Here is a 27,912-nt window from a genome sequence, read left to right on the forward strand (position 1 = left end):
CCTCCTTCTCCTCCTCCTCCTCCTCCTCACACACGGCGCGCGGTGCGCTCCTCTCCTGTAAAGTGCGCACACTTTGCTGCGCCGCTCTCGGTGATCAGGAGGCGCTGCTGGAGCAGAAGGAGAATAAAGCTGGGACGCACATGGTGAGCTTCTCAGACCTCCTTTTATTTTACAGAATAGAATTGATTTAAAGTATTTGTCAGCTTTTTAAACTCGGATGAAAAGGAGTTCATGTTTTATTCACAATTTGGCAAAATATATGACTTAGAAAAACGTTTCCTTTAAATGAGAGTAAAGGACAATAGTGTGGATATTACTACGCTATAATAATAATAATAACAATTGTTATTATTATAATTTACCTTATTATGAGTAGCCTATATAAGCGTGTAAAAGTGTTAATTAAATTAACTTTTTTCCTTTTCGACCGTTTTTAACTCTTTAAGAGCGGGTTTATTTTTTATTTATTTTAAACAAAAACTTTCTTTTTCATTTAGTTTTTATATCCATTAATCATTGTGTCTATCTCCTGTTGGATCTAATGAAAAAAAAATGTAATAAGCCTTAAATGAAAGAGCCCAGACTTTTTTTGTGGATTATTAATTGCCTGTAATTAATTTTAAACGCTGTAACAAAAAGCAAACAAAGCATGCGATTAAAGCTGTTTGATCAGATCCAGCCTCGCTGAATAAATATTATTCTTTCTCTCTGCGATAAAGCTAATTGGCTGCAGCCAATTTCTGCTCAACAAGTGTAATTAGCGGCTGTTTCCCGGGGCTTCACTCTCAGCTGCTGCCAAAATAATCCGAATTAAATATGATAAACATTTGTGTTTAACGAACCACATAGTCCTTGGATTGATCGCACTCTCCAAGCCCCTGCAGCCTTTTTTTCTTCATTAGAATCCCCCTTTTTTTCCAAGAATAAAAAACAACTTTGTAAATAATTTTAATATGCAATGCACAAAACAAAGCTATATGGTCTGTTTTTTTTTCTTTTGTTTTTTTTTACATAAAAAATGCCCATAAATTACCCACTGATTAGTTGTTTTTCTTTTGTTTTTGTTTTTACGCATAAAAGCCTCAGCCCCTGCAGTGTTTCTGATTTAATAACCAACCTGCCATTTTCACCAACACTAAATTACAACCTTGAGGCTTATTTATTTTTAATTATTTCGTCCACAAGTTGTCTTTGGCTCCACTGCAACGTGGAATGAGAATGATTTCATCTCCATCTGTTTCTCAGTCTCATCATGTGGAGCTGGAGGCCCGTGGAGCCTCCCTGCCAACTTGTGTGAGGCTGTAAAGAAGAAGAAGAAGAAGAAGAAGGGGGAGAGAGATTTGTAGGGAAAGTCACCTTTAATATCAACATGTGTTTTTTTCGTCAAAAAGTAAATCAAGCAAAGCTCCAGTATGCAGAGTCAGTGCATTTGAGGGCCAAATGTATGCATGTTTAGGTTTGCTGAGGTTGACCCCCCCTCATTTGATGCCCCTGCATTGTGCACCAAGGTAAAAATGGTTCGAGTCCTTTAGCTGCATGCAGATCCAATCTGGTCTAAAATTAGGTTAATATACCTAAAACAGAGCTCCTGGAATCTGCTTCGTGTGGAAGTTGGAATGCACTTTGGGAATTTACAGACAGCATGCTCGGCCCTCCTCTCCTCGCCCAGAGGTCCAATGTTAGATTTCTGACCCAGCTGACAACAATTGCAAATTAACAAAGGTGTCAGTGTGGAAACATGTGCCAACAGGTGCAGCTTCAAACACAAAACAAAAGAGAGACAATCATCTTTGTTGGAGCTGAGCTGCAATGCAAAACCCTGGGAAATCTTCTGCATCGTTAAACCGCACCACCTCGAGCTTCTTGATCATTTAGTCTGTGGAAATCCAAAAGCATAATAGGAGAGCAGCTTGAGTTGGATTCAGTGTGACCGGACAGGGCTGCTGCTGCCCATGACGAGGAATGTTAAAACACGTTAGACGGGCCAAATCCAGCTCATCTGTTGAGCAGAACATTTGAGTCATGCACGACAGGCCCACCATACCAACGTGTGAACAGGTCATCAGCAGTTTAGCAGGTAAAAACATGCAGTTTGGTCTGGTATGGACTTCGATCGAAATCATATAAGGCACGTTTTTCAGAGGAAAAAGGAAACACCTGTTGTTGCAAAGACATTTTCTCACCTTTCAAGTTCAAATCTGATTTTTTCAGCTTAATTATAGGAATTGGCAAAACAGAAAAGGTTTATCCTAACGTGATTTTACTGTGTCTGACATGCCAACACCTAGCTGCAGAATTTATTCTGCCCAAATTAAAACAAATTTAACTTTTAACAAATATATAAGAAAAAACAAAACAAAACTGTCTATTATTATATTGAAACATGATGGTGGCTGAATAATGCCAAGGCTTTTTTTTCAGCACGTTTGGATGAGATGTTTAAAGTTTAAATATGGTTAGAGTTAAACACAGAAGAATCCTGGAAATGAGCCTGATAGACAACTTGAGACTGCAGGGGCAGAGGTTCACCTTTTAGCAGGACATGACCCTAAACATGCAGCCAGACCACCATGGAAGCCTGCATCACAGCAGATCTGGGGTTAGAAAAGCCCAGCCAAAGTCTAGACATAAATCCAGCTGAGAATCTGCTGCAAGACTTGAAATTTGAACAGGTCGATGGAGAGGTCTGGGTACGATTCCTCAGAATGGTAAAGATTTCATTCTCTAAATGAGCAAAGCTGGTAGAGACATACCCCCAAAAAACCTGCAGCTGTAATGACAGTGACAGGAATATTCAAATGCACACCTCACTGTATACATTTTATAACAAAAAAAAAAATAGGAAAAAGCAAAAGCAACCAAATTATTACTTAATTTTTATCAAATAAAATCTCCTAGGGGAAAATATCTAATATCTATCTAATAAACTAAATCTTGGAGTTTTAAAACTTCTGTAAGGCGCGGCGTGAAGTAAGCTTATAGCACTTTATGGTAAACTGGGTTGTGCTGCAGAGACACTTCTGCAGCTATATGAATATAAATTATCCCTATATAGCATGGTTTAGAAAAAAAGAAATGTTTTGACAAAAAAATAGCGAAAAAAACAATTTAACAAAACTATTTGATTTATAATTTCTTACCATAGTGTCTCTTTTTAATCCAGCACACGTTTCTCTTTGATGAAAAACTAAAATAACCTTTATTTTCTAATGAGGGCTCCAGATCACGCAGTTCTGCGTTGCCCTCCTTCTGCCGCATCTGTTTCAACTGTGCCGTAAACATGCCCCCAGGTTGTCAGCAAGTATTTTTCCAGCCCTAGGCTGGCCAGGCATAGCTGCTTCCACAGATCATCCACCGGAGACGCAGTTGATCTCATCACACCACTATTTGACTGTTTGAGTTTTCTGAAAGATACATTACAGCAGGGAAGCTTCAAAACCCTCTTAGTTTCAAGAACAGTCTAATAAAAGTGATCATGTTTGTGTTTTAGGAAGCTGCTTAAACATTTCAAACTTGATTTTGAATTATCAATGTTTATTGGGGAATCTAATCAAGTTTATTCAGTTCTTAATCCATTCTTGCATGACTTAAAAGAGGGAAAACAGTTTCGTAAAGCCCTCAGCATCTGCTCTGACTAGACAAAGAGAAACACTACATTTGCCCCCCATTATCTATGAGAGATTACACACCACTGGTGGCAGGCCTGGAAACCTTCATTTTGGCTCTAATGAGCACTATTTTAACTCTAATAAAAATCATTTTGACTCCAAAGACTAAACCTTGAACTCTTGGTGGAGTTATCCCCTGTATCTATGCACCTCCTCAAACACGCCTCAGGTGGCATTAAAGTTAAATATAATTTTCTGAAACATTAATCTGACTTTGCAGCTGCAACAGACAAAGTAAATATCTTTTTTTATTTCATACAAAGTAATGAAGAGAATCTTCATTTAATATTTAATTTTTGAATGATGTATCTCCTATTATTTTAAGGGTTAAGTCCTTGTAATGGCAGCATTTTCATTTAGTGCAGAGATACTCTGATCCTGTTTCTCTTCCGGCCTGCTCATACTCCAACTTCCACATGCAGAATAAATCCTTCAGAACAAACGATCAGCTCCCTCAAATCCTTCCTCCCTTTATATGTGACCAGGGTAAGGACACCGAATGAAACCAGAGAACTAATTAATCACCCAACAACTTATAGGTCCGACTTCTTATCAGTGCGTTCAGGTTCCCCAGGGGCATGTCTCGACACGCCAGGAATGGCTAGCTGAGGCATCCTGGACTTCAGGAATGTGGTTCAATAGAACCAGGGTCACAGTCAGACCACTCATCGCTGCGTGTTTCCTGCAGCAACACAACAAACTAAAACAGAAAAAAATCTTTTGTCCTCAACACAATTTACATGGTTGCTGCCTACGGAGGAGAGGATTGTCTGACTTTGAAGGTGTCCTGACCCCCGGGCACAGGCCGCTCTGACCTGTGTGGTCTCCCAGGAAAGCCTCGGATTTCGGCCGTTTGCTAATTGAGCGGGATGACGAGAGCGGAGAGGCTCTCTGCCCCTACCAGTTTGGTTTATGCTACCCTGCTGACTTTGCTGTCAGTGTCAAACGCTTGTTAGGACCCCATCAATCTCACAGCAGTTAAGAATATTCTCAGAACAGAATGAAGGGGGCAGGTGACAGGAGACAGATGGACAGAGAGACTGGGAGGGAAATGGAAGAGTAACAAAAAAAAAAAAAAAAAAAGAGGTGGATATTGATGAGACAGTATGCTGGAGCTCTGGAAAAGCAATGTTTAAAGTATATATACATGTTAGAACTATAAATATCAATGTGGTTATATTTCATTAGATAGAAGATACAAAAACGAAGAAGGAATAAAAAAAAAGTTGCATGAATTTAACACTGATTTCCTCTTGGAATCGGTCAAAATATCGTGGAAGAACATACTTGCTTCAGGGATTTCCTCAAATTGTGGTGAATATTTCACTATTTTTCATGCATGCATGTTTGTGCAACATATAGCTTGTGGTATTTGAGAACTATTATTATTCACCATCAATCATTTCATGCTTTCTTGTCCTAGCTGTAGAAAGTTATTTCCACATCATGATGTATCCGTAACCCTTGCCTTAAAGATGGTGCATTCGAGATGAAAAGCAGTTTTGGTTATGTTTGTTCAAAAAAATATGTGGTTTCTTCTGACTAGACCTCATTCTTCTGAATATACAGAGTTTTTAAAGTTTGTGGCCTTGCTCTATAACCTTTACCCTCCTTTAAACTTATCTACAGACTGCGTTTTTTCTTCTTCATGATGCTGTTTTTCATTTACGTTCTCTAGTACACTACTGAGGCCTTCTAGGAATAGAATAAAGGATGTTCAATTTCAAACCTGTGGCTCCAAAATCTGAAAATTTAACAGTTTTTTCTCTTTTACATGTCAATTTTGCAAGTCGGGAAACTTACTTAAAGTGAAGTTAATGAATGAAGTAATTTAATGGTGAGAAACAAATTAAAAATTGTTTCCTGTTTGAGAGAATAGTTGTATTGTTTGTTTTATAGGGCAAAGGAAGGGGTTTTACTAGCATATCTTGACAGGGAGGTAATTTACAGTTATCAGCAGTTGTAAGAAATAAGAAGGATTTGTTCACACTCTGCACGGACACAAGTCTGTGTTTGTTTTCCGTCACGGAAGTAGTAAAAGCAGGGCTCAAGTCAAACGTGCCTTTCAGTCTATAAATCAATTCCAGCCAAGCTAAAAGCTAATCTCCAACTCCTCTTCCTCCCTCCCTTCTTCAGTTTCTTCTCCGTTTTCTCATGTCTTCCTCTTCTGCACCGTGACAGCGCCCGCTGCTCACGCTCGGGTCTCTCCTGGCGGACAGAGCCAACCAAGTGTAAAACGATTTGAAAAGAGAGCAATAAATGTGATGGATGTGGGCCAACGCAGGGTTTAGCTCCAGCTGTCGGGCATGTTTTTTGTCATTACAGACATACCTCATGGGTGTGTTCTCCCTTCAGCCCATTCCCTGTTCTCCTTTTGAGTTTAAAAGAGCTTTAAGATGGATACGTTCCCAAAGGTTGTCAAGATTATTGGTTGGAATCGGTGGCGACACCACTGTGAAGATCTATATCCCTTTGATGAATTCTTTACTGGCCTCTACAGAAAGCAAGGTGCAAGGGATGTTAGCATGTGTTCTCAATAAAGGCACAGGTGGTCTATCTTAGGTTTTGTTCTCATGCTTCAAATGCCAATGTAAATCAATCAGTTTGTCTCTCTTTTGTTTCACAATGTTCATGAATTTTCTTTAAAGCGCTTTTTTTTCTTCTCCCTTAGGCTCGATGACATGATGATCCGCCCCCGTTCCCTTCCCCACTCCATCTCTCTCATTCCTGTTCTCCTACGACTCCTCCTTCTCCCTCCTTCTCTCATCTCCTCTTCCTTCTCTAACGCCCCATTGAGCTGGACCTCGCCTCATGAGCCTTGTTACCACCCAGATGGCCGCCCTCGTCACTGCTTGTCGGAGTTCATCAATGCTGCATACGGGGTCCCTGTCAACGTCACCCACTCTATACACGGACCTGATAATAACCCCAACATCACCACACTAACGGACCTGCACAACCCACATAACATGACCTGCTGGAAGGCTCGCACAGGTGCCGAAAGTGGCGACCTCGTCTTTACTCTACCTCTCGGCCGCCGCTTTGAGGTCACCTACATCAGTTTGCAGTTCTGCAGCCAGGGGGAGCCGTCTGACCCCATTTCCATATCCATTCTCAAATCCATGGACTATGGCCGCACCTGGAGGCCAATGCAGCACTATTCCAGCAACTGCATAGAGGACTTTAAGCTACCCTCTCAGACCATTTCCCAAACCAGACACCAAGAGACAGAGCCGCTCTGCTCAGACCCTAGGCCCCTACAGAGACAGCGGGGAGGGACCGTGCTTGCCTTCTCCACTTTGGATGGTCGTCCATCCTCGCCTGATTTTGATTATAGCCCCACTCTCCAGGACTGGGTTACAGCCACGGACATCCGGGTAATCTTCCATAGAACTTCCAACAATGTAAAGGTGGTAAAATATATGAAAGAAGCTCAATGGTATGATGGCGTGCATGACGCAAAACAAACTGGGAACCTGAAGTGGAGATCAGATATAAAGATTGAGAGTGGAGATCAAGTAGACAAGTTAAGACATAATACACTGGGTTTTTTGGACAGGGACAGAAAGAACTCAGAGATAAGCAGGATGAATAAAGAGGAAAAGGGGGATCGTCAGCGTAGAAAGGACCACCGCAAAGGATCAGGTCATGTTCAAGATGGCCACAATGTGACCAGTAAGGAAGGAGAAGAAACTTTTGGCACCGACTTACCGGCCTCTCCAAAGAAAGGTGGTAAAGCCAGAAAGCAAACTCGCAACAGGGAAAATAATTTTTGGGCCTCTTGCCCAAGCGGAGACTGTATTTGGACAGTTGAAGGGCGGAGCAAGAGCAGTAGTGGACGGGAACTGAGGAAGAGGAGGAACAACAACCAAAACAACAGACAAAACTTCAGGATTCCCTCACCCTCTGGCTTGGTTGTTCCCGTGCAAGCTCTGGCCATCTCTGACCTGCAAGTCGGTGGGAGGTGCAAATGTAATGGACACGCTTCTAGGTGTCGCCGCAACGATAGAGGGCGCACTGTGTGTGTGTGCGAGCATCACACGGCTGGCCCAGACTGTGACGTGTGTGAGGATTTCTATGTTGACAGACCGTGGCATCGTGCAACACCCACTCACCCAAACCCCTGTGTTGGTGAGTCTTGCTAAATCAATTAACCTAATTTCATTCAACCACTAGTGCCAGATGGTTATACTGGCCACAAAGATCCTGTGTTTTTCAATTTATTTTATGATCGTCCATAGGGATGTGGAAGAAAACATCTAGATCATCAATTACATTAGAAAACATTGTAAACATTAGAAAACAAAATTTCTCATTTTTTTGGCAAGGTAGGATTATTTAGTATTTTATGTTTTAATGCAGTTTCATAGTTTTTCACCTTCTAAACTCTATGAATTACATCAAAGGTTTTGGTCGCATGTTGAATGCTTTTGACAACAGTTATTGGTAATTCAATGGGACTGAGATCAGACTTTGTGACTTCCACCCCAAAAAACGGGCTTTGTTATCCTTATCCTATGTGGTCCCCATTTTAGTCCTATACTCAGGGTTATTTATAATTTATGTATTGCTTCGATTTATTACCTTCTACCAGATGTTTTAAGACGTAGATTTTACTATTCCACATGAGAGTTTGAAGTACAGCAGGCTACGTTTCACACAACATAATGCTTTCTCCAGAGGTGGGAGATGTGGAGCCATCAAGTCATCTCTATGTCATGTATTTGTTCTGCCCAGCTGTTGAACCAGGTGAGTCCAGACTCACCTGGTTCAGCGGGGGGGCAGAACAAATACATGACATAGGCTGTTTCCAAACGTCCGCCCTAAGCCCTATATAAGGCATTATATAGTGGTTACACCAATTTAGATGAGTTTCCAAAAGTCTTGTGGACAAAAAAGTAGTGGACTCGAAATTTTGCATAATGCACATTGAAAAGTAGTGCTCATCCATGGTCACTATATGGCAGATATATCCCAGAATGCTTTGCGAGAGCTCATAGAGAAAGAAAGAACAATGATGATGCAGGCACCGTGTGGGGAGGTGGAGTTACATGAGCGACGGGGAGCAAAAAGTTGTGATCTTCTCTTTGAACCATCAATTAACTGAGTTCACTTTAAAGTCCACTATAATCCCTGCTCTATATAGTGATTAAGGGTTTTAAGGTGGACCCTTTGGACACAGTCATAGAGGTGACTTGTTAATGCCTCATCTCTCACCTCTGACTTCCTCCCCCATGCTTAATGTTCTATTTTTCCTTGAACTGTCACAGTGACCATAAGAGTCTCACACTTCCATATCGGTTTTACCAAACTAAAAGGACAAAGGACGTTTTTCAAAACAGAAATAGTTTTATCTCTGAAATTATTATTTTTTTAAAGGTTGCTTTTGAGGCAGTGTTATGGTCTCTGTGTGGCCTTTCAGCTCATATCAGCAAAGTTTTTCTATATACAGTATGACACTCCTGTAACAGCTTTAGCAGAATCTTCTTGAGGTATTTTAACCTTATTTATTTAACCCTATAACCTCCCTATATAACAGAAGCTGTCTTTTTTTTCTGAACAATATGATCCAAGCTTTTTATAATAATATGAACAACTAAAACTTATACCTCACTTTAACTTGAAATTGTACCCAAAGATGAAAGAGATTTTGGAGGTCCGTGGTTCTCTTTCTGATATCTTTTGACTTTTTTATTGTTGTAAAACAAGAAATCAGTAACTTGGAGGCTTTGCCTTAAAAGTTATTTCATTAGCCCAAATGTTCTGAACTACCCTATCAGATACTTTACCAGTATGGATAGTATTGATAGTTTTGCCTGGTCTTTTTGAAAAAAAAGTCAAAACATCTGATATGAAATATAACATAAACTCTAACAAATGTTCTCTCTCGATATTTCCAGAAGTGAGCAAATAGCTGAAGGTCACTCAGATTTATTGTAGAATCCCATGGGAAAAAAAGTGTCCTCATGCAAAGTCTGTTTAAACATCTGTTTAGCAGTAAAAACGGATTATTCTGAATAAAACAAGCAATCTTAAACATGTTTTCATGTTTTGCTTCTATTTTCTCTTGTAACATTAACTGGTTATACTCTGCTTCCAATTTTTAAAATAATGTTTACACAACTTATTTATAGGAAGTTTAAAGTAGACCCTTCTAACACATGAATCTAGCTGATACAGTACATGTCTAGGGTTGTTTCCTCCTTAAAGGTACATTTTTTTTAAATATCCTTAGCTGAGCCCTTTTATTGTTTAGGTTTGAGATGTATTGTTAAACATTTACATCTATAACTAAAATATAAATGAAAATAAACTGAGGATTTCTGTAGGAAGTTGACAAGATGACAATAAAACATCGAGACATAAAAATCTTTTTATTGTGAAATAAAGCCATAGTCACTCATATGCACCCTAAAGGTGCGTTCACACCGAATGCAAAACCTGTAAAAATGTGGCCAGGTTGGTCTGATTTTGCTCGCCTTGAAACCCGCTTTAGCGAAAGCATTTCACACAGCAGGCAAATTTGCCTGGTGGGCGACAGTCTCCAAAGTCATGGAATCTGCAGGTTGCAGTTTTTTCTACTTTAGAATCCGAACAAAGCTGTTTGCATTCTCCAGGTTCTCAGAGACAGAACCATATGTGGAATACCACCATCTCCTCCAGAGGCTACGTCTGGATGACGGCTGCTTTAAGGGGCACTTTCCCCTATCCATGATCTAGTCCTGCATTGGGGGACGTATCACCCGGACAACAGAGTCTTAGGTGAGATGACATTCTGGAGCTCAGACAGAAACAGTGGGAAATCAGTGTCAGAACACTAACAGAGAAAAAAAATGAACCGGGACTAGGCTGCAAGCCGTGTCCCATCTGGAACTAAGGAACCACAGCGGCAGATCGGAAGAACCCTTCTGGGAACCAGTGCACTAGATCAGGAAGAGAAGGCAGAGCAGAGAAGCCCGCTGGGGAGAGACTACAGCTGACTGGGGCTAGCTTAGACACTAACTGCAGAGGAACAGAGCAGCACAGCAGCAGATCTCATCAATTCAATGGCAAGAGAGAACCCTGAAGACAGAGACTACTGCTACCTGGGATTACACTGGAAAAACGATCTAGAAATAAGTACAAATTTCTTAAATTAAGTGTATTTACCCTTGATTTGAGTAGGTAAATGAGATAGTTTGCCAATTGAATCAGAATTTTTACTCTTCAAAATAAGATAATTAGATAGTATTCACTTGAAATAAGACAATGCAATTTTGTTTTCTTATTTTAAATCTAAATTTTCTTGTTCTATTGGCAAGATGTCTCTTTTATCTCCTCAATTCAAGAACAAATGCACTTATTTTAAGAAAAAAATGACTTATCAAGATTTAGATTTTTTGCAGTGTAGGACAGTGGTACATCGGAATAGCCAACCAGGGAGGCAGAGCTAGGAGGCTTGCTGGATCTAGAACTGAGGGAGATGAAAGGAGTACCGGGAAGGATCAGCAAAGCTTGTCCAGGCAGACAGCGGTGGTGTGGGGGAAATAAGGCATCCGTCTGCTCTGGAGGAAAGACAAAGCAAAAGTTTTTCAAGAGACAAATTAAAATGTTTTTTTTTAAAGCCACCTTCAATCTTCTTAAGAGCATTCCCACTTCATCTTTTATCAACATTAGTTTCTCTATCTTCCATTTTTAATAAACAAGCTTGTCTCCGCTGCGCTTCTTCACTGTAGCTCATGGCCACATCTAGTAATTGAGAGGATTTTGCGATGCAAATGTGAACAAAAGTTCAGATTTTTCAACTTCAGATATCAAGAACTTTGCCAAAGTCGTTCTGTTCGCCTCCCTAATTTTTCCACCTTCGACTCGCTCTGCTTTGCTTCGCCCATGATCCGCCCACTTCATGTACCTAACATGGGAATCCTTCACTACATCTGCAAAATTCATATTCGGTGTGAACCTACCTTAAGAAGAAAATTTACAGTTGTAAACATTTCATTTGTTTGTAGTTCTACCACTCTTTATGGCCCCCTGGTGGTGTGGGTGTATTATTTAATTGCCTAATTTGTATCACATTTGTCAGTTGTGTTCAGGTATCAATTTATTATGTAGTGGCTTAAATGCCCTTTATTTTTTTAGATTATATTCTTATGCTTGTATGTGTTTTTTGTTGTTGTTTTTATTTGTATTCTTTCTTGTATTTGTTCAGCCTGTGAGTGTAACGGCCACTCAAACAAATGCCGCTTCAGTATGGAGGTGTTCCAGCAGTCGGGCAGGAAGAGCGGAGGCGTGTGCCTGAAGTGTCGCCACCACACGGCAGGGCGCCACTGTCAGTACTGCCAGAACGGATACACCCGTGATACCAGCAAACCACTCAACCACCGCAAGGCCTGTCAACGTCAGTAGCTATATGTGTTAATCTAATTAATCTAGTTAATTAATGTGTTGCTCTCTTTAGGAGGATTTGGGTTAAATGGTACAGAAAATCTCCAGAGGTTTTAAAGTTTATAAAAATAAACTGTGGTGTACAAAAACAGGACGAACATCAATCATTTCATAATTGTACTTGAATCAGACCTGTATTGTTTAGGGATTAAATAGGAAAATAGATGTTTTTGAGCAAAAAAGACAAGAAAAATAAGGAAATAATGTAGATGCATACCTATAGGAAGGATTAAAATAATACCCTATTAAAGAGATTTTTTTTTTTTACATTTTTCAGAATGGAATAACTTATAGTTACGCACAAGATACTGACAGATTTAGGTTTGCAGGAATACGTATTTGTTTTTTAAGTAACTCAGACAAAAATCCTGACATTTTTCCACAGTATTGGTACAAATGAATTAAATTAATGATTAAAAGAGTCAACATCTAAAAGACCAAAGATAAATTGTCCAAATAAAAGTGAAACATGCAAAAAGCTGCAAATGAAATGTGGATTTTATCATTCATAAAAGAGGATTTGTTTGACTTGCAATTCTTCACTAAAATGTAGATAAAAATGGCTACATAAAAAAATACTAAATTAACATTACTTTTAGAAACAAACTTAAATAAATAAAGTAAAAAATCTAAAATAAGAAATTTCAGCACCTCCTAAATGTTACCGTTGTTTTTTTTTATAAGCCTCTGTTATCACTGCTCTTCATGTCTTATTCTTAATGAAGAAACAATGGATTAAATGTCACTGATGTGCCTTATTTTAACTGAATCCATGGAAAGTATTTTGAACACTTCTCAAAGCTCACATCATCTAGAGAATGAGACACTCCGATGCCTTGAAAACTTACTGTAGATCATGGGCTGTATCTGAACCTCTGCCCTAAATACCTCAATCAATATGTAGAGCATGAGCTTTATAGCGAACTCAGTTAACTTACCGTTCGGACAGATGATTACTACTCTTTGCTCCTCGTGACTCTGCGCCACCTGCGCCATCTTTGCTATTATTCCCCGCTGTCGGGTAGCACTCAGCGGACCAGTGTGAAAATGAATCCCATAATGCTTTGCGAGGCAAGCTCTCCATGTGCATTATATATCCTGGAATGCTTTGCTCTCCTCGCAAACAGAGGTGTCAAGTAATGAAGTACAAATACTTAAGTACACTTTTTAGGTATCTTCCTAGTTCTGACCTCTACTCATTACATTTTCACACAAGTATCTGTACTTTCTATTCCTTACATTTTTAAAACAAACGTTACTCATTACTCTCTTCTTCGGTTTAATGTTTATAAATGTTTATTTTACGTCATGTGCGCCATCCAATGCAGATCATTGATGCCATCCACATCTAGTGAAAACTAGTGTGATTGGATGAAACATATAATGCAAACACTCATTGGTTAGCTGAAGGAAATCATCAGAAGCAAGCAGGTGTTCTTCAAACTGCAAACGTGAATTGCCTATGCCATTCTACAATGTCGTACTCAGAAAAATATGTCAAAATGTCTGAAAGAACGGACATAGGCGAGAGCGTATCAGGAGATGGAGACCAACAAGACCTCCGTCATCCTTGGCCCTATCTCAAAATGCTTTTCGAAATAGTCATAAAATTGAGCTTTCAATTCATATAGTGGCATCTGGCTGTTTTTATAAAAGGTTACTTTATACTTACAGTATATACTTTTAGTAGTGTTTGGAGCACATACTTTTTCACTTTTACTTGAGTAACGGTCAAGTAAAGTAGAGGTCAAGTTGATACTTCAATTTTTACCAGAGTGTTTTTAAACTGCAGTATCTATACTTCTACTTAAGTAACAAATGTGTGTACTTTTGACACCACTGCTGGTAAAGCATCCAAGGATCTATCTGCTTGTCTAGTGACCGCCGACGATCCACAATTTCATTCACTAAACTTTCGGACGCTCATTTAAAATGGTTTGACCATTATATAGTGCACTATATAGTGATTAGGGCGGACATTTGGACACAGCCATGGACTTCATTAAGGGATGTGTCATCACTGAAACAACTACACAATAAATTAGAGCCATTTAATAATACTAGCTGTGTTTTAACTCCTATTATTTTATCTTTTTAGCATTTGAGTGAATATCAAAATGTTTGTCAAATCAATGCATTCATTTTTCAACCTATTTTTTTTTTTACATTACAAAATCTGGCCCTTTAACATGAATGATTGGACTGGTGATTGTTACTCAAAGCATTTCATTGATTGTTTCTGTTTACAGAAGAAAACAACATGTTAGCAACGTCGACACAAAAGGCTTCCCCCTGAGCTGACACCTGTATCCCTATTGTTACCAGAGGTTAAGGCATGCCATGACTGCTGAGCTTTGACCAGCTGAATGTGATGCCATGCTCTGCTCACAGGGAGGGTTGACCAGCAGCCTAATATATCCAACATTAATGGGCCGTCTTGGCTTGTCAAGCTAGGATTAAGTAAGCTCATACTTTTTATTCATGAAGTGCTCAAAGCAGCAAACTTAGATTTAGCTTAAGCATTACCTAATTGAAGCTATATATCACTACGTAACCAGTCAGAAGCAAGTGGGGACATTTGTCTGTATTTTCTCCAGTCAGCCCATTAGGAATCATTACTGATTTCTGTGTAAAATTCATTCAAGTGTGACCAGAGCTGCTAAAGTATACCTTCCCTTTTCCATCTGTCCTCCCGCATTTACTCCCATGATTGAAGAGGTAAAAAAAACAGCTTAGCTATGTAAACTGGGCTGCAATAACATTGCTGCAGCCCATCCTAAAGGAAACAAATGAGTTAGAGCACGGCATTTGTCTTCATTTGAGCGAATGTTGTTTATCCTCTCAAAAGGCGCTGGAGCGACACGGATACTGTGTCAAGATTTGTTATTTTCCTGTTGCCCTTCAAGGAGGAATTTGTCTTTGTTAGCCATCGAGACGGCTACAAAATAGATTCTCTGGTATCCCAGGGACGTACTTTGTCTTACTCAAGGACGCACATTAAGGATAGATGCCTGCTGTCATCTGGGATTAAACCAGAACCCAAACACTGAGTTGTCGTCCACTTCAGGATGGGTTCCGGCTCCTTCTGGCTTTTTTTTTCTCAAATCTTTTTAAATTGCTTTCACTTAGTCACACCATGAAGATACACAGGAAAATCCTTTTTCATCTTTCAGCTGATTGTTCGGACTCAACAACCCAGTAACTTTGGTTTGTTTTTCCTGCTTTTATTAGCACCAGTAAAGAGACTGAGCAAATGCTATCTTAAGGCAGGGGATAATTCAGATCATTACACCTCTAATATGTTATCTATGCCCCATCTTACTTATTTAATCCATAAACTTAGGCAAAAATGAAAAATAAAAACCCATTAATTGTAATATTTACATGCATTGTATACAGAAGATCAATTTTTTGGCTGTTATGCTTTTATAATGTAAAAAAATGTGATTTAACAATCTCTATATGTTTGAGTAATATGACTTAGGACTTCTCAAAAATGCAAGGATATAGAGACCCAGACGCATAATCTATAATAACTAAATCTTTCTATGAACTTATAACAAACCTGTATAACAACCTAAACCATTTAATCTAACTTTAATGAGAAAAACTGCTTTTTTACTGCATGTAACTAAGTGCTTTTAAACTGAGGTTTCCTGATCTTATTGCCTGCAGCAAATTTTTAGCTCCACTAGTTTAAGTGGTTTATAAGAAAAACTACTTTTGTCAAGGTTTAATAATTTCGACATATTAATTAGGTTTCATTTAGAAGTAATTATTTCTGTTTTTCAATTCTATTTTAATTTTTATTTGTTTTCAGTATTTGTTTGCTGGTTTTGTTCAGTTTTTTTATGCTTAGTTTAAGCTTAGTTTGTATTATTTTCAGTTATAGTTTTAGATGTGTTTAACATACTTGGGGCAAGACTAAAAGCAAGTAAATAATATAAAAACCCCAGATGTGGACAGACCACTGCTGCAGCACACCTGACTGCCATACCTGCCATCTGCTCGTATAATGCTGTAATTGCGAAAACCGGAAACTAGACCTCATATTAATGCCTTATGATAAAGATTTAAATGAAAAAAAAAAACTTTTTCTCTGAGATTTCAGTTAGTTTTACTTCATTTCAATACATTTTTTGCAAGGTTTAGTTTTTATTTTATGCTTCCATCGATCCATCACGCCTTATACCTAATAGGGGTGCGAGGGGTGCTGGTGCCTATCTCCAGCTGTCAATGGGTAAGAGGGGGAGTACACCCTTGACAGGTCGCCAGTCAATTGCAGGGCAACACAGATATAAACAGGACAAACAACCATTCACACCTAAGGAGAATTTAGAGAAACTGATTAACCTAACAGTCATGTTTTTGGACTGTGGGAGCCTGGGAGGAAACCAGAGTACCCGGAGAGAACCCACGGGTGAACAGGGAGAACATGCAAACTCCATGCAAAAAGATCAAACCCCTATTATGTGAATCAAACCCTGAACCTTCTTGCTGCAAGGCAGCATTGCTACCCTTTGTGCAACTGTGCAGCCCTCTTTTATGTTTCACTTATACAATTTTGGTGTTTGTCACTTCTAATAACCTTAATAACTTCTAATAACATTTGATTGCACATATCACAGTAACAAACCTAATGCTAGTTACTGAGTTAGCACTTACGCTTTGATTTTTACGGCCTAAAGATAAAATAAAGCCATTTCTTGGAAATAACTTCCAGTGTAAATTCCTTTTAGGGTTTTGCTTTCAAGCATCAAGTTACAGCTCATAATCATCAAATACTTAAAGCGTACAGTATAGTCACCTATATAGAAGACATGTGGTTACCTATTTGCTGACTTTTAAAAAAAATGGATTTCTTTAACTCTATCAAACCTGTTGGGTACAAAGATTCTGATTCATCTGACTTTTCGTCGTCTTTAGGGTTAAAATAAAGCTTTGAAAAAGTGGGTTGCTATGGAAACAGAAATTTTACCAGGACCATGTGTATTAGGTTAGCATGAGTATGAATCACTTTGACAAAAGATGTGAACTTCCACTTCCCATCCTCATATGCGTTTCATAGATATTTCAGAACCTGAAACCAGATTGCAATCAGTTTTTTTATTGTCATTGAATAATCATATGAAATTAATAGGAGACAGTTTTTTATTTAAATGTTCAGCTGACAGACTATTTTATTATTTAGATGTATAAAAATATACTGTATCCCCTGCAGTGGAAGCAGGTTCTGAACAAAAGTGAGTTTTTTTAGTTCAAAGGCCCCAACAGTTTGTGTTTTTCATGGCAATATTATAATAATATATATAACATTAATATATTATATTAATGGTAATATTTTCAAACACATGGGCATTGAGCAGCAACAAGTGGGGGAGGGTTAGACCTGCTGTAAATTACACTCTGTATAAGCAAATAAAACTCCAGAAAATCATATCATGTTTTTTACTAATTCCAAGAATGTCTAATTCAAAAAGAATGTGGAAAAAATAATTTTATTGCAGGTTTACAACTCAAACTTTTAAAAGCTTTTTTTTTTTAAATAAAAATATACAAAAAAAATTTAAACCTTAACACAGTTTATGAGCCTTGAACATATTGGTCTCAGACCAACAATTTCCAAATCAATTGCAATTTTCAGTGTTACCTAAGTGCAGAACATGTGCAGTATACTAATGCTCCTTCTAGACAACAATGTTTTTAATGGTTCACGACATATTTTCACATACACTTTTCATATAAGGCTATGGTTTAAATATTTTTGTCCTTTTCCAATCCAGCATGCCAGTGCCATCCTCTGGGAGCTGTAGGCCACTGGTGTAACCAGACATCAGGTCAGTGTCTGTGTCGAGAAGGAGTGACTGGCCTGAGGTGTAACCGCTGTGCTCCGGGATACAAACAGGGCAAGTCCCCTCTGCGGCCCTGCATACGTAAGTCTCACAGGGTTTTTACAATTAGAAAGAAAAAAATAGAAAAAAATGAGACATGTCATTGAAACTAGAGGTTTAGGCAGGATAGGTGTCATAGTACCAAGGTGACATGGACAAGGCACTTTACAATGTTCATATTATTCTGTCGCTTTAATAGGGATGAAAATTCAATTCAGTTTATTTATATAGCGCCAAGTCACAACCCATGTCATCTCAAGGCACTTTACAATTCAGCCAGATCATACAGTCAAATGGATTTGAAGTTATTATCTAAGGTAAACCAGTTGATTGCATCGACTCATTGACTCGAAGGCAATCACTCACACTAAGCATGCTTGTAGCGACAGTGGAGAGGAAAAAACTCCCTTTTAACAGAAAGAAACCTCCAGCAGAACCAGGCTCAGTGTGAGCTGCCATCAAAACCCCAAATAATGTTTTTTTCTCTGTTCATGAATCTGTAACTGAAAACAATTTACAGACCCATAGTTCTATAAAATTAAAGTAGTATAAATAAGATGTTGTACTTAAAAATAAAATAAAAGTATTCAAAAATATAGTATAGGCACTGTGCAATGATCCATTGAGAAATATTTTTTCTTTGTTTGAACAGATTTACATGACAGCATTTGAATTGCAATCTCTGTGCAAACAAATGTTAAAATGATGTGTTTTCTCTGCCATACCACCTGCAGGGGGTTTAATTTGACACTTAACATGTGCTTTCTTAAAAAGAATATAAATCAAAGTGCTAATTTGCCAGTGCTTCCCCACGGGGATAATATTACTCTATTTCTTGGGAGATTAGGAAAATAGGATGCTGTGTTGAAGGTTTTAGTAGACTAGAGATTTCAAATTGTACTGCTTCAAAGGAAAACTTTCACTGTGGTGGTGTACATGAACAGTAAAAAGGCAACAAAACTTTTCTGTTTTCACTTAAAGTATAGTATAGTATAGTATAGTGGAGGATTTTCGCGACTTTTTAAAAAGGCCCACCTTCTCCACTTAAAAAAAAAAAATGCTCATTCACAACCCTGTACCCGCTCCTAAGAGGGAACGCCTATTACGCGTGCGAGAGCGTGCACAAGCCCATTCTCCTCGTGCACGCTCTGTTTAAAAGTTTGCATCCCTCATACAAACTTACTTTCGAAAAGAAGATTTGCAGTTTTCCCACTATATCAGACTCACAACCGGTAAGTGAAAATGGGGACGAGCACGTAGGACGGCCTTATGTAAACATATCACCAGAATGATGGACAAATAGGAGGACCACTTATTTTGATGATCCACTCGGAAAAAGAAAATCCTCCACTATACCTTTAAGTACTGTATATATAAATTACTCAATTTTAGTATAACTTAAGTTTTTTATGTTTAGATTTATCATCAGTTAGAGTTTTTCATTATGATTAAAGCCAGCTTTTATTTCTTTTTTTATTTTCAATCCAGATTACTCCTTACTCTGCCTAGAATAGTGAAGTTAATGTATTGTGTCTTGTTTCTTATGGTCTGAGGTTGATTTTATGGAGTGATCTCTATCATGTTCCCCTTACTTTAATTTTCTATTAAATGTTTTAATCTATAATTTAAGATATCCTAATCTTTTATTAGATTTCAAGATGAGTGATTACGTTCCTGGTAATTATAAGGAGGGCAATATTGCCTTATCCCTATAATTAATCAGAATGGAAAATATTTAAATTTATTTATGTTTTTCTCTTGTAGCCTGCTTTTGCTATTGCTAAAAAAACATTATGATCTTCTGTCCTAAAGAATTTTTTTAAATAACTAAAATACCCCTTTTTGGTTTTAATATCTTGATTTCAATTAAAGAAAAAATAACAGTTTAATTTTTCCTTAAGCCTAACATGCTTATGGTTTGATATTTTTAAAAAAGGGCATGTTACATCCAAGGCAACTTAGCTCAACCTTAGTGTCTCCCTCCCGTCCTCCCTGGAGACGGTTTCCACAGCAGCGTTAACATGAGCCTGATACAAGGAAACCCGATCTCACCCCGATCACAGATCAGGATCAGATCAAAAGGATGGTTGCTACTCATCTCTCTGCCTGCACAGCAACAAAAATCAGCCCGAAGCGATAATCCACACGCACAGACCCAGCTAATCACCCAAGTGCCAACAACTACAGGGCAGCGCTGCTCTTTAAATCCAAATCAGGTGACGCTAGGAGCCAGAGGCAGGGACCTTGACACCTGTTTCACGGCTCAAAACACCCCCATGACAGTGCTCAGACTCATAACTCTCCCAGTGAAAGCAGTGAGTGAAAGAAAACCTTGTTTGTTTTTACTGCCAGACCATCCACAGGCTATGTATAGCAGGCCTCTACCACCTCCAACACCTTAATTCATCCCCTATGAGGTTAAACTCCAAGTTAGCTCCTGCCAGACGTTTTTATTTGGTTGTTATTTATAACAGGAGGCTCACAAATTTTCTTTTTTACTGTTCTATCCTTCAAAAGCCACATGAATTACTGCATTTAGCCACCAGCTGGCACTTTTTTTAGCTTGTGATATATCTTTACTATTTTATTAACTGCACCACATGAAAAGTCTTCAAAGATGATAGCCAACTGAGGATGAAATAGCATAATAAAGAGGTTCGAACAGAGGAGCTCATTCTAATGATATAGCAATGCAAGAGTGAGATTAAATTGATGTCAAATTCATTAAATTGATTTAGATAAATAGAACATGTTTTTCAACACGTTTCTTTTATTGAGTTGACTTTTGATTGATTCTGGTTTTGAGTGGGTTCTTATTAATCCCATTCATTACGATCATGTATCATTGGTTTAGATTAGATTAGTTTAGATTATCATTCTTAAAAAATATTATGAATTTTCTGACATCAAACTTTAATTTTAAACTAACTAAAGATGCATAAATAGATCCAACAGAGGCATAATTTCTTTTTTTTGTGTAGTGATGTCTGTTTTTAATATTTATTTTGGCAATACTTAGAATATTTAGAAAAAAAGAACTAATCTCATTAAACACTTTAATGAAGGATACAAAAACTAAATATGCAAGCTATTAGTTGAAAAATAAATGCCAAATTTAATATATTTTTATTAGATGCTGATGTTAAAGGTAGGGCTGAAACAATTAATCGGATTAATTGTGATTAATTGATTTTTGAAATAATTGTCAACTAATTTAGTATTCAGTTAATCATTAACTGGAGTATAGAGACTCTAAAACATGCATTTAGCAGACAGATCAACCCACTTAGAGCAGTAATTAGATCAAAATTGTAAAAAATGTATAAACATTTTGCATTTAAAATAAAAAAATATTTTCATTTGTTATTATGCTCCATCCAGAACTCATCAACTGGAAAAGCTTTAGCTTCACTTGGTCTAATTTAGTAAAAAAACTTCTTTAAGGAACCTTTTACTATTTGATTATTTATCGGAAAATTATCGATAGATTAATCGACTTGCAAAATAATCGTTAGTTACAGCCCTACTCTTTAGCCAATAGCCTTATTACGAAAATTGTCAAATCTTATCACAAAAAAAAACTAAAGGAAAGTTTTCAGTCAATTATGGATGCCAAATGATACTTAAACAAATTTTCTGAGATTCAGATATTTGAATCAAACCATAGAATCCAAAAACAATGAACATGTCACCACAGTTAGAGCTAACCCTATCTTATTTTCCTCTAATTTATTTATTTTTATTTTTAGAACAGGTTCTGGTAACCTCTTTTTGACTCTAAACATGTTTGTTTAAAAAAAAAAAAAGATTGCATTTTCTTTAAACTTTAATATGCTCTAAAGTAGATACAACTAATAACAGGTATGTTTGGCCAAAATGTGGCTATTGTATCTGATCATAGCCTGTTCACTAAGAAAGTTTAAATGATATAACATAATTTAACCCTCTATTTTAGGGGTCTGCAACCTTTCATATCCAAACAGCAATTCTGCCCTGAGTCCAGCTAAGAAAAACTTGTTTAGAGCCGCAAAATGTCACATGATTATTTTAATAAAAAACACAAGCTATTATTTTTGCTAAATATCTCCCATAAGAAATATGTTGCTATTTTAAAAACCTAAGACCTTATTTGTATTTTTTGCTTTTAAAAACATAAAACAATTCATAAAACTGAAGCATGGATTTTTTTCTGTAGGGTATTATTAGATGTAAACAGAAATGATAATAATAAAACACCTAGTTTCCAAGCTAACTAATGGAAATGTAGCTCTAAAATGATATTTCTGGTGTTTTCCAATATTTTTTTTTATAAAAACCACAAAAGCGTCTAAGACTGGTATTTGTTCTTATAGTACATTATGTAGTTCTTTGTATCATTTTTAGCCACTCATAAGAGCCATTGTTGAGGGTCCAAAGAACCATATGCAGATCCGAAGCTGCAAGTTGCCCCTGCTTTAGATAAACTTTGGTGAAATACACACTCCTCTGTGGGATGTTGGGTGTCGTTGGCCCCATTGTGCCAAAAGCACGACACAAAATATAACTTATTTAGAGAAGCCGATACACGCAGACTATTTTACAAGAGGTCTGGGTAATGTATGAGCAGACCACAGGTTGTTATTTTTTTATTTTAAACACTTAAGGAGAGGCTATCTTTACCAGTCTCTGTTTAATGTTTTAGACAAAGCTATACAGGAAGAGAAAGCCTTGCCTTATTAAATAACTGAAAGCAAAATTTACATCTGCGTGTGCGTCTGAGCGAGCCTTAAGGGCTGTGCTCCTAGACCATAAAAGGACCACACACTCAGACCTTTCAACATTTGCTTATCTTGTGTGAAGGCATGCCTGAGCATTCAAACACAACACCTATAAAACACACATTTGCAACAAACTGAAAGCTCCTATAGGTAGTAGCCTGAAGTTTCTCGGTATCTGACACCTGTCTGATGGTGTGTTTATGCTTGCAGGAATTCAGGAGGTTGCTCCAACCCCAGTGTACCAAACTCAGCACAGCATTGGTGAGTAAATCAGGGAACTTAATTTTTCTTTTAAATTAAATGTATGCACTTTTTAGAAATCTATTCTGTGATTGTAGGATCTACTCTAACCTCTTTGTGTCGGATTATATGGAAAACTCCATAATATTTGCCTTGTTGCTTTAATTCTTACAGTATATTTAATTGTAAGCATAACTTTTAAGCTACGGCTAATTTATTATCTCTTCCTTTAAGTTTTTCTCCAGACTTTTGCAGCTTTTCCATACATATATTACCCACTTCTAGTACCTGATGAAAACGGCTCGTATCCCATTGCATTTAGGAGGCCGATCATGTCTGTCTGATTCCCTGGCCAGTCCAAAAATTACTGGAAAACCAAAAAACAGCCCTGAAAATTAATAGAATTGATAGGAAAACTGTAAAAGATTTCAAGAAATTCCAGACAAATGTTGCTCATGACCAATTTAAACTCATCAATAAAGCCTGGCTACATAGAAGATAACAATGCACATTTTCTTTTATTAGAAAATCCATTATTGTTACAAATACAGCCAGATGTGGAGTTTCAAACACTAACCCTGAATCTATCCATCTGGGACTGCATTTGGTTTCATTTATTCTTCTTCTTAATCAGACCTGCTTCAGTTAATATAGCAGAAAAAAAGGAGAGTCATCATCCAAACCCTTTCCCTTTACCAGCTCTCACTTTTCAATGAGAGTTAAAACACTGCAAAAAATATTGCTGTGTTTTTTTCTTCTTTTAAATGCATTAAAACAAAACAAAAGACATCACAACAGGGTATCTTTGTTCCTCCCCTTTATTTAGGATTTGGTTCTTTAGTTTCCATTATAAAGGTTCATGCTGCATCTGCTTTGGGTGATTTCACCCGTAATGAAGTAGGGAACCAGTCCCTCCTAGTGGCAGCTTGAAGAAAGCCCCACCTGCTGTAACTGATACATTAGATACTGTGATGACACATGGAAGCAGCCATATTGTAATGAGGTTAAAAGCTGATGTGCTGATGTCTGTGCTAAGAAATGATGGCCTCTCATCTTTCTACATTCTCTCTGGCTCCTGTTTTCCTGCAGCTGAGGAGTGTGTGTCCTATTGCAAGCCTTCTGAGCTGAAAGTCAAGATGAACCTGGAGACGTATTGTCTCAAGGACTACGGTTGGTTTCATGTTATATCTATTTAATTTATATAAATGAATTAAAATCCTGGTTTTCCTTTTTTTCTAGTTTCACAAATCTAAGACAGGATTTGGCATAAATTATGTACCTAATTAAATTATTGGCAGTTTCAAAATTGATAAACTGCTCCTTAGTTTTGACCCAATAGCCACAAAAAAAAAAGATAAATGCTGTATATGAGGTAATACTGTTTAGTTTTTGTTTGCAGTCCCTCTCTTTGATTTTGATACAAAAGTTATGCATCTAAAGCAAGCTAAGATACACTTTGCAACCAAAAAGTTTAGGAATAAAGGGTGTAAAGTCCAGTTAAAAAGCAAAAAAAAAACAAAACAAAAAAAACAAGCTTACATGGGAAAAATAGGTCCATATAAATCAGGCCATACCTGGAAAAGGGATAATTAAAAACTTGTTGCACCGAAACACTGACATTACATTATTGGATAAGAAACATTTCTGATGATAAGGTAAATCAAATTGCAAAGAAAAAAAATATCTTGACAATACAAAATGCTTTGTTCTGGGGATGTTTTTGGGTGTTATTAGGTTGTGAAAAAAACAAAAAAACAAAACAAAAAATAGTAAAAATAAATAAATACAAGGCCCAGATAATTTCTTTTTAATCCCTTAAAAAATAAATGACAAATAATGTATTTCAATCTTAATCATTCAAGCTAAACCTAAATATCATTCCAAGGCTCAGATACATAAATCCTTTTCAGCTTAGTGCTTTTTTATAATAAAAAACCCCACAGCTGAAGCCTGGTGAAAAGTGATTTGCATCAGGAGCAAGTAATGTGTGTTTACATTCAAAAAGAACTGGAATCACATTCGAGAGCTGAAAAGAAAAAAAAAAACTTAGTGAAATAAAACTTTGTGCAATTGATTAATAATTATCATTTGAAATATATTTCTTATTGATTAGGCCATATTTAAAGCAAGAAATATTATTGGATTGGTGTATTCCCTTATGAAAGGGGAATGTTATTTTAAAGTGTTTGTTTCTTTATCAGTGCTGAAGGTGCAGGTGAGAGGGATGGAGCGCTCTGGTCCCTGGTGGCAGTTCTCCATCTCCATTCAGACCGTCTTCCGGACAGGCTCCAACTCCCGCGTCCGGAGGGGCCTACAATCCCTCTGGGTTCCCGACCGTGACCTCAGCTGCGGCTGCCCCGCCCTCCATGTGGGTCGGACATTCCTCCTCATCGGCGCAGAGGAAGGGGAGCGGAGTTGGGCTCCAGGAGAGAGTCGCCTGGTGGCGGATCGCTCCACACTGGCCCTTCAGTGGCGGGAACACTGGAGCCCCAAACTCAGGGGCTTCCGGGGGCAGGACAAGAGGGGCCGCTGCCCCCAAAAATCTCCAAACAGCCAGCACCCTCGGAGTGGGGAGCACACAAAGACACATTCTGCTTACATCCCTCCTCACCTGTTGAGCGGGACAGAGGCCAATCCTCATGGTGACAAAAAACACTCTGTGAACTGGGATGATCCTCAGACCGGCACCAACCGTGACCTTACACCCACAGAGGTAGCAGCCTCTTCCTCCACCCTCACACCAGTGTGTTCCACTCAAAGTCCTGAATAAAATAAAACTCTACAATTACAAAAAGGACTATGGTAACATTTCAGGGGGTCTTGATTCTTTGCTGAAGGTTTTAGTGGAAAACTTGGACTCTTTTGTCCATTTTGAAGAAAACCCAAAGGAAAATCTTCACACATAAAAAAAAGCAAACATCTGGTTTAGCTTTTAACAGCTGTTCTCTGAATTTACAGGAGGGATGGTCATGCTATAATCCTGCAGAAAACTACTAAAATTTATCGATGACAAAACTATTCCACCAACATGAATGATGCTTTAAAATAGTTCAATGTTTTTAACCCTTTAAAGGACACACACTGAAAGGTTAAGCTGTATATTTCCCTGCATTTTCTCTGTTTTTGATCCGAATATTGTATTTATTAGCATCATAGCGAAAATGTGGGTACAAAATAATATAGATTGGCCATTGGAGGAAAAGATTTCAAAATAAAAGCCTTCTTAAAGGTACTGTAGAAAACTACATTCAGGGTTCATTATGCTTTTTATATTGTAAAGAAATCTTGATAAAGTTTGGTTGACTGATGAAAAATAAATAAATAAAAATTGTAGATTCATCCAAAGCTTTGTTTTAAATAAGTTTGTTTCCTACTTGTCTGTAATTTGACCTAATTTAGCATTTTATAATTAGAAAAAAAGCGCTCAAACCTACTATCCAAGCAGCGACTAAGAAAAATTGATTTGAACTTTAATGTGTTTCCGTACTAAGCAGGCCACACAGCCAAGAATCTACATCCAGCTTTCTGAACGTACACTGCTGCCCCTCAAATAGCCGTTTAAGGTAGTCCAGATACAGATCTTTAAAAGCATCCGTCTGACTTGTCGTCATGACTTCTGTTCCCATTTGGCCGATATGGCGTCATGGCTCTTGGGAACTGGTGGAGGGGCTTATTGGACAGATGCAGGAGCTCCTATTTGTTGAGCTGAGGCCATGTTTTGGCAGCGGCGGTGTCAAGGATTGGCTGTGCTGCCCTGTTGATGCTTGTGATTGAAAATAAAGAGAGAAAAATAGACTTGCTGATTGAAGACCTTGCAGCAGAGCATACAGCACATCCTGACTGGGGGTTTGTGTCGCTGAGAGACTCACATTTTCTTAAACCAGCTGACAGATAGTTGTTTAATTAGATGTGTACAGTATTTTAAGTTATTGCTTCACAAAACGCTTTAGTAAAAATTGCAGTTCATTGAGTTTAGTTAGAAAGTTTTTTGCTACTCAGACAAATTATGCATTGTAAAATATTTTTTATACAAACTTTAAAGCTTTTTCAGTCACTCTTCTACTCTATCATTGAAGGAAACCAAAGCAACGGCTAAGTAACCAAGTAGTTATTTTCTAAATTTATAGAAGAAAAAAAAGTAATTATTGTTGTCACTTTCCACTTTTGGTTTATGATGTCTGAAAATACATTAATACCCAAGTTTAGAGTTACCGCTGAGGCAAACAGGACTACTGGAGGAAAGCACGACCACGCAGAAGAAATTGATGGAGGATTTAAGTTGCCACTTGTCGGCCATTTTCTAATCTGTGATTAAAAAAAAAAAAATTTAAACTACAGTACAAGGCCTGCAATAAATTAAATAAAATTATCTGCAGAATATTTGCATAATCTGCATTATCTGTAATGCAGTGATAGTCAAGGATACAGTAAGTGTGAGTACCTGCACTGCTGTTAGAGGAAACCTGAGTATGATCAGAAAGCTCCCTGAGTGACAATTATTTTATCTGATTAAAATATTTTAAAAAACTACACACACACACACACACACACACACACACACACACACACATGGATACAGTATATTACTACAGCCATCATACCTAATGGCAATATGACATGTAGGATTTTAATATATCATGATTATGAATCTGAGAAAATTCTGAATATAATTTTAATATTCAGTATAACTTTTTTTAAAAGGGTTTTTATTTTTAAAAGTACTATAGTATTTGTGTAAAACAGTGGACAATGGATAGATGTGCATAGTTTTTTTATTTTTATGGTTAGATATTTTCCATTTTTCATTATAACATAAAACTATGATTTCTAAAAAAAATTTTGCACAGGTAAAAAGTGAAACTTTCCCCCACAAAATACGATCATGCTTAATAAATTTAAATGAGAGAAAATGGATTTATCGAATTAACT

General features: G+C 37.6%; 1 protein-coding gene across 2 annotated transcripts; it reads left to right on the top strand.

Moving 5' to 3' along the window:
- ntn5 (netrin 5) lies at nucleotides 1–27,296 on the top strand. Of its 2 annotated transcripts, XM_038294877.1 has the most exons (7): nucleotides 1–143; nucleotides 6,340–7,799; nucleotides 11,860–12,048; nucleotides 17,879–18,028; nucleotides 22,954–23,004; nucleotides 24,073–24,153; nucleotides 25,185–27,296. In XM_038294877.1, the coding sequence occupies exons 2-7, from the start codon at nucleotides 6,350–6,352 to the stop codon at nucleotides 25,751–25,753; spliced, it is 2,490 nt and encodes an 829-aa protein (XP_038150805.1). In that variant the 5' UTR covers nucleotides 1–143; nucleotides 6,340–6,349; the 3' UTR covers nucleotides 25,754–27,296. The 2 variants fall into 2 exon arrangements, with proteins under 2 accessions (XP_038150805.1, XP_038150804.1); XM_038294876.1 differs by lacking the exon at nucleotides 11,860–12,048 and having other exon boundaries at nucleotides 26–143.
- The last annotated feature ends 616 nt before the right edge of the window (nucleotides 27,297–27,912 follow it).

Source organism: Cyprinodon tularosa, unplaced genomic scaffold, assembly GCF_016077235.1.
Source record: "Cyprinodon tularosa strain WSP-4 unplaced genomic scaffold, ASM1607723v1 ctg347, whole genome shotgun sequence".
NCBI classification, from domain to species: Eukaryota; Metazoa; Chordata; class Actinopteri; order Cyprinodontiformes; family Cyprinodontidae; genus Cyprinodon; species Cyprinodon tularosa.

What these genes read in the sequence shown, in the direction of transcription:
- ntn5 (XM_038294877.1), top strand. Translation starts at nt 6,350, where the DNA reads ATGATGATCCGCCCCCGTTCCCTTCCCCACTCCATCTCTCTCATTCCT. An exon ending in TCACCCAAACCCCTGTGTTG is followed by an intron (nt 7,800 to 11,859) that starts GTGAGTCTTGCT and finishes GTATTTGTTCAG; the next exon opens with CCTGTGAGTGTAACGGCCAC. An exon ending in GTATTGTCTCAAGGACTACG is followed by an intron (nt 24,154 to 25,184) that starts GTTGGTTTCATG and finishes TTTCTTTATCAG; the next exon opens with TGCTGAAGGTGCAGGTGAGA.